The 14,604-nt window shown below is 50.8% G+C and overlaps 2 protein-coding genes across 3 annotated transcripts; one reads left to right on the top strand and one right to left on the bottom strand.

The window, feature by feature from the left end:
* Nucleotides 1-781: 781 nt before the first annotated feature.
* On the bottom strand, nucleotides 782-6,376 carry CIB3 (calcium and integrin binding family member 3). Of its 2 annotated transcripts, XM_019736878.3 has the most exons (6): nucleotides 6,242-6,376; nucleotides 6,015-6,049; nucleotides 4,210-4,321; nucleotides 3,095-3,242; nucleotides 2,080-2,275; nucleotides 782-905 (listed from the first exon to the last, which is right to left on the bottom strand). In XM_019736878.3, exons 1-6 carry the CDS (start codon nucleotides 6,290-6,292, stop codon nucleotides 884-886), a joined length of 564 nt encoding a protein of 187 aa, XP_019592437.1. In that variant the 5' UTR covers nucleotides 6,293-6,376; the 3' UTR covers nucleotides 782-883. The 2 variants fall into 2 exon arrangements, with proteins under 2 accessions (XP_019592437.1, XP_074194097.2); XM_074337996.2 differs by lacking the exon at nucleotides 6,015-6,049.
* Nucleotides 6,377-8,273: 1,897 nt separating this feature from the next.
* On the top strand, nucleotides 8,274-12,947 carry FAM32A (family with sequence similarity 32 member A). Its single transcript, XM_019736879.3, has 4 exons — nucleotides 8,274-8,429; nucleotides 8,542-8,683; nucleotides 12,353-12,406; nucleotides 12,689-12,947. The coding sequence occupies exons 1-4, from the start codon at nucleotides 8,356-8,358 to the stop codon at nucleotides 12,755-12,757; spliced, it is 339 nt and encodes a 112-aa protein (XP_019592438.1). The 5' UTR covers nucleotides 8,274-8,355; the 3' UTR covers nucleotides 12,758-12,947.
* Nucleotides 12,948-14,604: the final 1,657 nt, after the last annotated feature.

Raw genomic sequence — 14,604 nt, 5'->3', positions numbered from 1 at the left:
GGGTGGGAGTGGGTTCTCTAGAAATGATACCCATTGGGAATGTCTGGGAAGGTCCCTGAGGCTGCTCTCAGCTGCAGGAATGACTGTTCTTTGGGGCCATAGATGGGGCCCCGTTGCGTGACCGCTGGTGGAATGGGTGTGGGGCTTCCCAAATCCACAAAGTATAAAGGTCTGGGATCTGGGGTGAGCCGGGCCTGGGGTCTAGTCTGCCTCTGCAGATGGCTTGAGGTGTGGCCTTGGGTAAGTCACTCTGTTCCCTCTGAATGAAGTGTGACTGGTCCTTGGCCAGCCCTGCTGGGATGTCACAGGCAGCCAATGTGATGGCAGAGGGGCAGGTGGTTTAATTAACTGTAAAGTACTATGCCTGCCTCAGTCAATGACATTCCTACCAACCCCTCAGAGGTCTCCCCGGCAGCATGAATGAATCAGCAAGGAGTTAAGCCTTCAGTGCCTTTGAGGAATTCCGGGATTGAGGGGAAAGGGGACTCCGGGATTGAGCAGTTGGGGATAGGGTTTGGTCTTGGTCTTGGGGGGCCGTAGGGTAGGACAGCATGGGCCTCATCTCCACACCTCATCTTTGCCCACTGAGACCCACACCGAAACATCCAGCCCTCACAGTAGAGAGAGATCTAAGTCAGCCTGTTCCTTGTACAAACGGGCCGATAGTGGCCCAGAGAGGGTGCAGCCACACCCAGGGTCACGCAGGGAGGGCAGAGATGAGACCCCAGGCCTCTTCCCTCCCCTCTGCCAGGTTTAAGTGGAAAACATGTCGTCCCAGGAGGTGTGACTCAATGATGTGTGTTTATTCCCAGAGCCCAGATTCCATGGTGGGGAGAGGTGTCACCCTACCCTCCTCTGGCCCGGCTCTTCCTCCATGGTGTCTTCAGATGCGGATGTGGAAGGTGCTGTGTGCAAAGAGGAAGGGAGTCAGTGTCATCAGGCAGAGGGCAACCCCTGCATCCTCCTCCCCTACACTCCAGCCGTGAGTCTCCGAGGCAGGTCAGGAGCCACGTGGGGAGATGGCCTCCCCACCCCCCGCATGAAGCCCCAGGCTGTAGATCTCCTGAGTTCCCCCAGGGGTTGGGAACACATCTCTTTGGATCAAAGTTGATATTCTGGACTTGCTGTGGGACTCTGAGTGAGTGACTGCCCCTCTCTGGGCCTCAGTTTACTCCCTCATGAAATGAGGATAACAGCTGTCTCTCCTTCATTGGGCTATATAGAGGGCGGAGAGTGGGACACACAGAGGGTGCTCCATCATCCTGGTTGTCATTCTTTGTGTCTCCATCTGCTAGGAGACCAGCCTTGCTTATCCAGGCCCTTTGTGCAAGCAAGGACACCACAATAACAGCCACCCCGGCAACCACAACACACAATTATTGAACACCAACTGCATGCCAGGCACTGCTCTAAATTCATTCCATGTACTAACTCAGGGGTCAGTCAACTTTTTTCTGGAAAAGACCAAATAGTTGATATTTCCAACTTGGCACAACTCAACCCTGCCTTGTAGCCCGAAAGCAGCCACAGACAATACAGACACGAATGGGCATGGCTGTGTGCCAGTAAAACTATTGATGGGACTGGAAATATCAATTTCACATCACTTTCAAGTGTTGTGGAGTATTATTATTCTTTGATTTCCCCCCCGCAACCATTTAAAAATATAATTTAAAAACTATTCTTGGGAAGTACAAAAACAGGTGGCGGGCCACCCCCTGTACTAACTCATGTAACCCTCACTATCCAACATACAGTGGGGGGGTCTGATTCTCCCCAGGGTTGCCAAGTACAGTTGTGCAGTCTGTTCACTGCAAAATGTTCAGGCAAGGGAGGGCTGAAGTTCAGCCATGTTCTACTCCTCCAAAGAGCTGTGACCACCCACAGGAGGTGCCCACGGGGTCCCTAATTATCCCCATTTTAAAGATGCAGGCCATTTTAAAGACTGAGGCCAGGGAGGTTGTGCAAGTTCCCCAAGGTCACAAATGAATGAATAAAGGAGCTTTGACAAACCAAGTCTGTGAACTCAGATCCCTTCTCACACGTGGAAGTGGATTGTGCAGGGCGGCGGGGTGTCACCTGAGGAAGTCGGGTGCCCGCAGGATCATGTTCTGGAAGTCCTCCAGGGACAGCCGCCCGTCATGGTCTCCATCGGCCTCATCCAGCACCTTTTCGCACACCAGGCTCACCTCCTCAGCGCTCAGCTCCCCCCGTGTCAGCTTGGTCACCGTCTGCTCCAGGTCCCGCATACAGATGTAGTCGTCGTCGTTAAAGTCTGAGCAGTAGGATAGATGGGGATGTGGGGTGGGCAGACACAGGAGGAAGGGCGGCTGGGCCAGGGGGGGCATACCTTATATCCATGTCACAGAGGAGGAAACTGAGGCACTGGAGGGAACCCAAGACCCTGGGGGAGAAGCTGGGTCTTCCTTTTGAATTGGGCTGGGACAAGTTCATTCATCCATTTAACAAGTATTTATTGAGTACCTACTATGTGCCAGGCCCCATGACGACCGTTATTCATTCATTCATTCACTCACTCAACAAGTATTCATCGAGTGACTATTGTGTGCCAGGCACTGTGATAAATTTTTATTCATTCATTCAACAAGCATTTATTGAGCACCTATTATGTGCCAGACATAAGAGACAGATGGTGAACCAAACAGACACTTACTGCCCTGGGTCTCCTCAGAGAGAAGGTCGATAAGAAGTGAACAGATCAATGCACAAGAAATTAAGCAGCATTGCTCCATGCTAGGACAGAAATAGGAAGGGGGCGGTGAATGACTGGGGGTGGGGGCCACTTCTGACCTAGACTTCAAGGTAGGAAGGAGCCAGGGGAGAGGTGTTCTGGGCAGATAGAGGCAGAGGTCTGGAGGCAGAAAGAATTTGGTGTGTTGGAGGAAGAGCGTGGCTAGAATGGAGTGACCAAGGAGATGAGATCAGGAGATAGGGGGTAGCGTAGAGAAAAAGGCCAAGCTGGGCCTTGAAGCCCTTGGGGAGACACTGTGACAGCAGAGCAGCCCCTAGCCCCAGGCCTGGTCTTGTTCCCACTCTTTACCCCACAGTCCCCAACCCCGGGTTCTGCACGCACCATAGATTTTAAACGCATAGTAAGCTTTGAGGTCACGGGGAGCCATTTCGCTCATCACAGAAAACATATCCAGGAAGTTGTCCAAGGTCATGTGGCCGTCCCCATCCTCGGAGAAGACCTGGGCGATCCTCTGGCGGAACGGGTTGTCCTGGGAACAGGAAGCAGGGAGGCCATCCCTGGCCAGGGTCTCAGGGGCTCCATGGGGTCTCACTCTCAGCACCCACCTTCCCGGGAACCTCCAAGTAATCCCCACAAAGACTCCCTCCTTCCCGTGGTCCCTGGACAGAACTTCAGACAACTCCACACTCTGTCCCTGTGGTCTGGGTGGTGTTGACCTCACTTCCATCTGCAGCAGCAGCCACATGACCTTGGTGAGGCCAATCAGAGATTTCCATTTACCTGGCAACTGTGATTGGCTCTAGGATAGGCACATGACTCAAACTAGCCAATTGGAGGCTGCCCTGGGAGGTTTTCTGAAGAAATTGGGATGGAGGGACCTGCTTTCTGCTGGTTGTAGAGCTGACAGGAGGAAACCTGGGGCCTCTGAGGGTTCCATTCACTACCTCGAATGCCATACACACTGCCTGAGAATGAGGCCTCTTCCTGGGAGGAGCTGAGAGATGGAAAGAGATTCTCAGAGACCGTGGTTTCAGCCATACCTGATGCTAGGATGCTAGCCCGGCCCCTGGATTTTTTGCTCATGCGATATAATCCATTGCGTCCCTCTTGAATAACCTTTCTGTCCCTTGTGACACAATAATCTCTAGGCACAGTCACTCACTTCACAAGTCCCCTTCAAACCATGTGTTGAACATCCAGTTAAGAAGAACCCGTATTTAGCAGCTCATACTATGAAAAAAACTAACGTTCCCTGAGTACTTGCCATACAACAAACCCTGTGCTAAGTATGATCTCATCTCATCCTCCCAACAACCCAGGGTTTGAATCCTGTCTCTGTCATGTCCTGGCTTCGTGGCCATGAAAAAGTGTCTTGACCTCTCTGTACTTCAGTTTTCTCGTCTGTAAAATGGGAATCATTGCAGCACTCACCTCATTGGAATGCAGCAAAGGAATTGTAGTATTTTTCCCCTGCCTGCGCTATGACCCAGACATACCTTCAGCTCAGGCATGCTGCCGATGAGCTCATAGGGCACCTTCACATCAGGGCAGTTGGTATAGTCGAGGGGGACAAGCTGGGGGGCCAGGTCCTGGTAGCGATAGAAGAGCCTAGTGTAGGGAGGGAAATACCAGGAAGGGCTGGGAGGTGGGAGAGAGGGGACTTGTCCCTCTTCTCTCACTCTTGCAGCTACTCACTCCATACTGAAGGATATTGGGTCCCTAAGAGCCATCAGTCCTAGGCCCAGCCTTCAGGCACACAGAGCAACACACAGGCACCTCTATCTCCCTGGGAACAAAGGCAAGGTCGAGAGACAGTCCCAGAGCTTGGGGAGACCAGACTCGGGGAAGCAAGCCAGGGAGGATGAAGGACTTCCTGGAAGAGGGGTCATTGGTGCTGGGTTTTGAAGCATGACTAGGAGCTCACCAGGTATATGGGCTTGACAGAAGGGAGAGTGCTTAGGGCAAGATCATTTCACAATAAGCATTGAGAGAATCTGAACCAACCTATGAATCTCTGGACGTCATCACTTTATCAGCAAGACCATGCTTTTAAAGACCCTCATCCTCATTTTCCCTCTCCCCCTCCATAATGGGAGGCAGGATTCCCTCAATGAGGCAGAGCAGAGACAAAGGCTAATATTCAGGCTTTTCAAAAGGGTAACTGAAAGGCATTTTGGAAAACACCAAATGCCATACACACTACCTAGACTGGGAGGCCAGCTCTCAACTATGATGCCCTCACCTGGTGATGCCATTCCTTCATAGGGCATGTTGAGCAGCAGCCTTATAGAGATTATCCTGATGAGTCAGAGGTCCCCAAGCTGCTAGAGACTGTCTCAGAAGGGGACAGGAGCCTTTGGGTCATATGGCGACTAGGAACTCAAGGAAGGGAGTATCTGGAATCCGCTCTTGACCACCAGTTCCCTATATGGGTCCCCTCCAGGAACAGCCCGAGTTTGAGTTGCTATATGGCCTCGAGCAAGTCCCTCTTCTCCTTTGAGCCTCAGTTAGTCTGTCTGACAAGCGAGAAGCTTGGGATAGACGAAATATCCGCCCTCAAACTCGTTGGGACTCATCCCATCTGCAGAGTTGGGGTCAGCCTCCCCTGTCTGAGCCTCAGTTTCCCATCAGTAATTCGATCATCATAGCCAGGGTGACCCTGCGAGCTGTCTTTGCCCAGACAATGGGGCTCACTGGTGAAAGGTGTGCCCATCAATAATGGATGTCCGTTGCCCACACAATTGGGCCCTTGGCCCCGATCACTCTGCAGCCGAACCCCGGCCAGCTTGGGTTTCACAGCTCCAAGTTCCTGGGTCAGGGCCTCTGGACAATGGCTCCCTGGGCCAAGTGATGATGTGGGATACCCATTTATGCCTGTCTCGCTCACACCAGGGACCTGAAACAGCCTCAGGGCGCCTCCCTGTACCCTCCCCTTGATGTCAACCCCACAGCCCAGAGCTGCCTCTTGACTCTGCTGCTGTGCTCCCAGCCTCTAGTCTCAGCCTCTTCACACAGGCATGGGGTGGGGGGGGATTCCTTCTAACATGCTGACCTGTCTCTCCCCTGCTCACACACTCTCCATGACTCCCTGACACCCTTGGGAGAAAATCCAAGCTCGTCAGCCTACAGGCGTGACAATAAGATCAGATGTGACTTCTCAGCCTCCCCATCTCTGCCTCTGTCCGGTGACCATTAGCTCTCTAACTGTCATGAAGCATTGGCCCTTGTCAAATTCCAGACATCCTCCAGTACCGTACAGAAAGCTGTTTCCGGGTCTTCCTCCCTTCCTCCCCAGACTGACCTCATGATTTCCTTCCTCGTGAAGAAGGTACAGTCCTGGGGAGAGAGACATTGGCTTGGCCCAGCCGCTACCCAGGCTTCCTCTCCCCGCCTCCCCATGCTCATCTCTGCCAATGCCACACACAGAGCTGCACCAGGAACCCTTGCTGACTGCCCACCCAGGACCAAGGGATGCTGTCCCCATTCCTCAGGCCAGGAAACCAAGGCTGCCCCACACATTACGCCCACCTGATACGCTTCCAGCTGCTCATGAGTAAAGACTGTCTGCTTGTTGCCCATGATGAAGGCCACCGCCAGGAACAGGCTCCTGAAGCCCCCAGGTTCCTCAGGGCCACACGGTTGCCAAGCTGCCACGCACCAGTGTCTAGGCAAATCTCCCTGCCCTGGCTGTCACCCGCCCACCCGCCCCATCACCCCAAGCCTGGGTGAGACTCAAGTTACAGCCAAGCTCTCTGGCCAACAGCCTGAGTATGTCCACGGCCACCAGGGCAAGAAGAAAGGCTGTGGGAGGTCACAGAGCCTCAGACCACATCTGCCATCACCAGGTGGGCTTGGGGGGAGGGGGCACCTTCCAGAGACAGGCATGATGGTGGAGAGGCTTCAAGCATACCCCAACTCAAATACTAGTTCTCTACCCACTAGCTGTGTGGCCTCAGGCAAGTCACCTGACCTCTCTGAGCCTCATTTTGTAAGATGGAAATTATTTTTGTACCTACTTCATAGAGTTGTTCTGAAGATCTAATGAGGGCATTAATGCAACCAAAAAATTGGACTTATTAATCACTGGGCATGAAGTTTCAGTTAAACAAGATGAATAAGTTGTACAACATTGTGCCTGTCGTCAACATTAATGTAGTGTACACTTAACAATTTCTGAAGAGGACAGCTCATGTTAAGTGTTCTTGCCACAATCAAATAAAATTACAAAACATGCAACTATCATATGACCCGGCACTTGCACTCTTGGGCAGTCCCAGAGAAATGAAAATTTATGTTCATACAAAAACCTGTAATGAATGTCTTACTCACAATAGCCCCAAATGGGAAACAACTCATATGTCATTTCCCCTTAGAACATAAATTATCAGTGGAGGCAATATTACCCCAAAGGAGTAAAAAAAAATTGGTTCAGGGTGGGGACAAAAAAATCTTAGATATTTGAATGGTTTCTGGCCCTTCCAAGCTCTACCCTCCCTGATAAAATCTTATTCATCAGTATTTAACTTTTCTTATTAAGTGAAATTAAGTTAAAGTGTTCTCTTTAGGTGTTGATAATGAAAAAAAGGTTGAGAAATACTGTCTTAAAGGTTTGTAAAATATTGATACATCTACGATGGATGGCTTCATAGTGTCGTGACAAAAGCAGGGATGGAACAGTCAGCATAGGTTGGATTCCATTTTGTGCCTCAGTTCCTCTAATAAAATCAGGATGGTTTATGTAACAAGGTGGCTGTGAGAGTAAATGAGATGATCCATGTAAATCCATATAAAGTAGTAGCTGTTGTTTTCATCACCCCCATTTTAGGAGGAAAGGGAAACTCAAAGATTTCAAGCCACTTGCTCCAGGGCACACAGTCTTGGAAGCGCTGTAGACGAGCTCCAAAATTGCTGGGTTGGCTGGGGAGAAGAGATTTCTCCAGTTGAGTCTCTCCTGTGTCCCTCTCTGAGGAGTTGATTCTACCATGGACGGACCCACGAGGGAGCTGGCAGAGGCTGGCAGTCCCCGTGGTTCTCTTTTGGCATTCTCATACAATTCTGAAATGCTAAAAGGTGAGACTTTGGCTGGAGAATTGGGCAGCCGCTTGCTACCCCCTGCAGGTAGAACTGGGAAATGCAGGCACCTAGCCCTCCTTTGTCCGGTGTCGTCTAGATTTGGGGATGCTTGCTTTTTCTACCTCCTTCATCGCCTACCTTTCCCACCACCACCCTGCCCAAGTCCCTGGTACAATTTGGGCAACAGTACAAATTAAAAGGCGTATTAACCATTGAACCGTCAAAATATGGCAATAAAAAAGAACAGGCTATCCAAATACATGCAAAACACTCAAAAAGGCGTTGGGTGTTAAGAATTGGAGTTTGTCAAATTGGTTTCAATTGTCTAGAGGAACCCAAAGGCGGAGAAACCGTAAGTGGGCACCAAAGCCGGAAGTGTGGCAGGAGTCAGGGTGCAGAGTGGGCCACAGCGGCTGACTCTGGAGGCTCGGTCCTCAACCCGGAAATGTGGCCAAACACGCATGCGCAACGCCTAGCTGGGCCACTCAAGGCCAAGGGAGGCAGGAGTTCTTCCGGAAACAGTGAACAGGAAGTGTGGCAGTTTACCTGCCGAGCTGCAGACAGGCGCCATGGCGTCCTACGAGCAGGTCCAAAGGGGGCCCTTGAAGCTGAAAGGCGTTGCAGAGGTCGGCGTGACCAAGCGGTGAGTCCCGAAAGCCCGCGGGACTCCATCTTCTGCCCCTTAAGCCTTTTTCCGAGACCCCGGGCTCCTGCTCTCTGACCGCCCTCACTCCATCTCCTGTTTTCCCTCCCAGGAAGAAGAAAAAGAAGGACAAAGACCAGGCGAAACTCCTTGAAGCGATGGGAACGAGCAAAAAGAACGAGGAGGAGAAGCGGCGCGGTCTGGACAAGCGGACCCCGGCCCAGGCGGCCTTCGAGAAGATGCAGGAGAAGCGGGTGAGGCGGGTGGAAAGGCTGGGGGTGCCCCGCGCCGCGGGTCTGGGTCTCCGGGTGGGTGCTTAGGAAAGGCCCGGAGACTCGAAAACGGGAGTCCCGGGATGCTTGGAGGAGGGCGAGCGGTCAGAAATTATCTTAATTCCGGGGAGAAGATGCTGAGCAAGAGGAAGAGTCCGCGTCGGAGGGAGCTCCGACCACGGGAAGGACCTTCAGCCTGAGTGGACAGCAGAGGGGAGAGCTAGAGATGGCGTTGAAAGGAGCCAGAGCTGGAGACCGGGTTTGTCGCTCATTTGCCCTGTGACACTGGGCCAGTGACTCATCTTCTTTCCGTGCCCCCGTTTTCTCATCTGTAGGGGTCAAGACACGTACGTTTTCCTAAGAGGAGTGGGAGCTTTGTGATGGCATGTAAAGCATTTGTCACTAGGTCTGGTATAAAGTCATTGCTCAGTTGATGTTAGCGGTTGATGTTAAATGGTCGTGCTCCCTGCCGTAAGTCACCACAAACTCTGTTCCCATGACGACTTTGTTGGCAGATTCAAATATGTTGTTTTTAGGTGGCTGTTAAGTTATTTCTCTAAATATTGATAAATGTGGGTGGTGGGGCATAGGAGGGGGCAGCGTTAGATAGATGAGCTTGGCCCTTATGCTGGGGGGAGGCAATAATAGGTCTAGGGCAGTGCTTCTCAACTGGGGGCCGTTTTGTCCCCCTACTTCCATTTCCAAGAAGTCATTTGGCAATGTTTGGAGACATTTTTCTTTGTCATAACTCAGGAGGGAAGCTGCTAGCATCTAGTGGGTGGAGGTCAGGATGCTACTCAACATTCTGCAACGCTCAAGATAGTGCCCCTACAGGAAAGAACGCAGTACCCAAAATGTCAAAGCACCAGGCTGAAAACCTCTAATCTTGGTCTGGGTGATTCCATCAAGTGACATGGGGAAAATTTTACTTTTTGCTGTCAGGCTTAATTCAGTAGTACAAAAAAAAAAAAAAAGAGAGCGAGGAAAAAAGATGAGATGCACTGTCTTTGGGTTCCGCTCTTGGTGGTGTAACTCTGGGCACATTGGCTAAGCTCCCACACCTCAGTTTCTTCATCAGAAAAGTGGGGCTTAAGTCCCTACATCATAAGTTTTTGGTGAGGATTTAACAAGTGAATGCACTTAAATCCCTTCCCTAAGGTTATAATGAGAGGCAGGCTTGGGATATAACTCCTGGAGCAGGAATGGAGTGGGGAAGAGGCTAATGCAGCCTACAAAGCGATTGATTAATAGTGGCTTCTTAGAGGTGGGCAGTAATAGTGGAAGCTATGGAAGGTATCGAATTTGGGATAGATTTGGAAGGAAGGACAGCAGAATCAGCTGATGGATTGGGTGTGGGCTGGGAAAGAAGAATCAAGGATGACCAAGATTTTTGGCAGGAGAAGCTGGGTGAAGGAAGGTGCCATTTACTGAGATAGGAAGGGCTGTGGGTGAAGCAGGTTTCTAAAGGGAGGGATCAAGACCCTGGTTTTAGAGAAGTCAACTTTGAGGTCCCTTTTAGAAATCCAAGTGGAGAATTCTCGTGGAGGGTTTGACTTCTGAATCTGCAGTTTAGTGGAGAGGTGTGGACCCCAGATAAACATTGGGGACTTGCTGTAGAACTGGATGACCTCCTCTGAGGAGCAACAGTGACAGAGAAAAGGTATAAGGTCTGACCTCTGGTGATTAGAAGGTGGCAGAGAAGAAATTGCAAAGGATCTCGGGAAGGAGGAAAATCAGGAGAGTGTGTATCCTTAGGAGCCGAGTGGAGAAAGTTTTGGGGAGAAGGAATTGACCAGCCATATCATATCCTGCCAAGACGTCTTGTGGGGTAAGCTCTGAGAGCCTTTTGTTGGCATTTGGAATGAGGAGGAAGAAAGGCTGATTAAATGTAATATTGTATGTCAACTATAATTAAAAATAAAATTTAAAAGGAAAGCTGGATTAGAGTGGATCCACGAGAGGGTGGGGAAACGCAGAGGTGGAAACCAGGAATAGAAATGACTCTTAGAAGATTTACTCTCTAAGGGAACAGAAAAATGGGTCCCATGGAACTGGAGGCGGTAGAAGGTCAAGGGAAAATTTTTGTTCTTGGCATTTAAAACGAGCAGTGCTCTTGAAGGTTTTGATTGACCAAGGAGAGAGAGAGAAGGGGCGGATGAGAGAGAAGGGAGAAGGTGTGGGCAAAAGCTAGGTACAGTTGGGCAATGCAGATTCCCTTGTGGAAGGTGTTTCGTCGAGTGCAGGGAGCATGAAGGCTGGATCGAGTGCAGGGCCCTTGGGGTATGGCCCTGGCCTGGAAGAAGGGATCAGGCCATCAGCTATGTGCACTCTGGTCCTTATTTTCTGTGTGTGAAGTGGAGATGGTGACAGCACCCAAGATACCCTGTGAACCTGATTCATGGAGTTAGGGAGAGAGAAGGCAGAGCCCCACCAAGGGCCTGGCATTGGTGACAGCTGGTGAGGTCAGCGCGGCCTCTTATGGGAAGACATGAGCCTCACGTAGCAGGAAGAGAGGCAAGGACAGACACTTGAGAGGGAGGATCAGCCAGGTGGGAACTGACTGGAGGTAGAAGGAGATCAGGCAGCAAAGGAGGTGAGGGACAGGTGGGAGCAGCCAGGTGGCAGCTGACAGTATTATCTTATGTTTGTAGATTGACCGTGCTCAGCTAGGTGGTTCTGCTGACCTTACTTAGAGTTGCTGCAGTCAGCAGCTGGGGCTGGAGGCCCAACTAGACTGAAACATCCAAGATGGCTTTGCTGTCACATGTCTGATGCCTCAGTGTTCCTTCCATGGCCTCTCTCCCCATATGTCATCTCACCCTCCAGGTCCTTTCTTTCCACTAAGGTCATCAGACTTCCTGCATGATGGCTGGCTTCCAGGGGCACAAAGCAAAAGATGCTAGCTTTCCTTACGGCTTCAGCCCAGCATTGACACTACTTTCTGTTAAGTAAACTGAGACACAGGGCCCGCCCAGAGTCAGTGTGGCAGATGACTGCGCAAGGCCATGAAACCAGGCAACGCAGCTTCCGGGTGTACAGGGAGGGCCGGGCCACCAAAGTGAGGGCCACAGTCACCCAGTTACTAAGGGTAGAACCAGGTATAGCCCCAGGTCTGTCTGGCTCTACATCCCACGCTCCTAACTCTTAACCAGGTACATTCGGGTGTTGGGAATGAGGGGTGGGACAGGTTGTGGTGGTGCTGGATGCATATTCCAGAGTCACTTGTGTTGGGGATTTGGATCTTGCAGCCCTCCTGGCAGTGTCACGCAAGCACCTTCTACGTGCCAGGTCCTTTCCTCATTTATCGTCCTTCCTCAAACCCCATCTGGGACTTTTTTTTCCTGCAAGATGAGATTTCTGTCAATTGCCCAAGGAAGCAGGAAGCACTTGTACAGCTCCCAGCAGTGTCTACCCAAGTCAGTGCTAGTACATTTCCTGCCACTCAGACCAAAGGGCAGCTGACCTGGGTTTCTGGGGGGATGTGTTGTAGCCAAGTGTCTGTCGGATCAGCCTGAGTGCAGCGGAGGGAACTGAGACCGCCAGCAGTTTTAGGTGTGAGAACCAGGCCGGCTAGGGCTCCCATCTTCCATCTTGTGCTGGTCTGGGCTGTGTTGAACACGTGACTCACCTGCATTTCTCTCCTCTCTTCAGCAAATGGAAAGGATCCTGAAGAAAGCATCCAAAACCCACAAGCAAAGAGTGGAGGTAAGTCACATGCCCAGTGCAGGAGGCTGAGCCACGTAAGTCCCAGCTGAGCCCAGAGGCAGAGGATCCATTGGAATGTCAGCCGGGAGGGGGTTTACCCAACCTCTTTGTGGTCATTGAAGAGAGATGGCAGCGTTCTGACTGCTGTAGGGCCTGGTAGCGTGGCTCTGAGAGGAGAGGGCTCACTGAGGGGAGGCAGGGTGTGGAGTAGTACGGGCGGGTAGTGCTACATATCGTTGCATGGTGCTGTGCTGATGTGGGCTTTCTCTTCGGCTTCCCTAGGACTTTAACAGACACTTGGATACACTCACAGAGCACTACGACATTCCCAAAGTCAGCTGGACGAAGTAGCCTCCCCACCTGGGCTATGGAGTGACACCTTGGGGAAACAAGGTCAAGTTGGGTTATATTTGGTGCCTGTGGTATTTTTAAGAAACATTCTTTTATACACACCATGGCGTCTCCTGCTGAGACAGTGCTTTTCAAAGCAGTGTGCCCTCATTCTGGAACTTGATTAAAGTAAGACTATCCTTTTGCTCCATGTTAGTTTCTCAAGAACACATTGAAGATGAAACTTTGTAGTTTGGATTGGAAATTATTGAGAGTTTACCCAGAGATTAAGGTTATTTCTGTTGCATCTAACTCATTTTGACATCCAGCCAGCTATCTTTGTCTGGATGAAACTGACTTCAGAGGAGGAGCTGCAATGTGCAGACACGCATGGAGCCCTGCATGTGGGGCCCTGCATATGCTGCCCTTTTGAGCTCCCTCTAGCTTGGGGCTTATGCTGTTCCCTCCGGGGCCCAGGGAAGCCACTTGCAGCTTGGTGGCCTTCAGATTGCTTCCTCAGCCACCTGGCCAGGGAGAATAACCACCCAAGGCAAGGATGGAACGAATGCCTTGTCCCTTTCTGAGCTGAGCTGGTGGCTGGCATGCAGCCTGTTCCCCCAGTATCCCCGTTCGAGACATGTCCAATGGGTGTTGCCATGGCAGACATTGCCAATCGAGTACCGCATTCTTTGTAATGGAACCCAGACACTGCCTGCCTCACTACCCTCAACCCTGGGCTCCAAGTAGCCCCCTGTGTTTATTCATAGTTGGCACATACATGATACCTATGTGGCATTCCTGGCCTAAGGACACCGCTTGGTGACGGGACCAGGACAGAGCCTTAGCACAGACAGACATGGGTGCATTCAAAGGGGAGGACCCAACTTCCAGTGCTGGAGAGCCAGGATCTGTGAGGGCCTGTATGTCCCCACTGCATGAGAATCAGACTGCATATGCTCCTGGGACAAATGGTCTCTGTTGATAATAGATCTAAAAGAATAACAAAGTCAGAAGAGAAAATCTGAAGTATTGGTTTTGCAGCTCTCACATGTGAACTGCAGAATAAAACAAAAACCAGTTATTAAATATAAGTCTGAGTGTCTTAATTATAGGCTGTTTATCACTAAAAACACTGCCTTTGAATTTATTGCACATGAAAAATATGCGTACTACAAAACTACTGTTTGCCCTCAATTTGGAGAAAATTGGATGACATGTTTCCACCTGTGGTTCGAAACCCACCTAAAAGAGGTGACATACTCTCATTAGCAGTGGGTCCTTTGGGCAGACGCCCCCATTGCCTCGTGGAAAGTCACATTCAGATCTTTTCTGTTCATGAGCCAGCAGTTGGGGTCTGTGAGCATGATGTGCTGTGGAAAGTCAGTATGGTGGAAGATAAATATTCCAATTCTCCCTGCCTAACAAACCGCTCCAAAACGGGTGTCGTTTAAAAACCATAGAATTTCTCTCTTCACTATTCTGTGGGTTGGTTGTGCTCAGCCAGGTGGGTCTTCTGCTCCATGTGGAGTTTAGTTCATTTGTGTAGCTGGGTCGACTTGCCCAGAGCCAGAAAGTCCAAGATGGCATCTCATTCTCCAGAATCTCTCCCCACACAGGCTATTTCATTGCTCAACACAAGTCACATCAAACTCAGTCTGGGCGGGAACTACTCTAGGGCATGAACAACAGGAGACATGGTTTATTGGGAGCCGTCACTGTTACAGCCTACCACAGTGGCTCTCAAATTCTGATATGTTAGACTCGGGGAGCATTAAAAACCACTGACACTGCCTGGAGTGGGGTTCAGTCATTGAGATTTTTCAGAGCTCCCCAGGTGACCCTAATATACGGCAAAGTTTGAGAAACCC

The sequence above is a fragment of the Rhinolophus sinicus genome, chromosome 15, assembly GCF_057876585.1.
Source record: "Rhinolophus sinicus isolate RSI-liver-muscle chromosome 15, RSI-T2T, whole genome shotgun sequence".
Lineage (NCBI taxonomy): Eukaryota > Metazoa > Chordata > Mammalia > Chiroptera > Rhinolophidae > Rhinolophus > Rhinolophus sinicus.
This window is presented reverse-complemented; position numbering and strand designations above follow the sequence as displayed.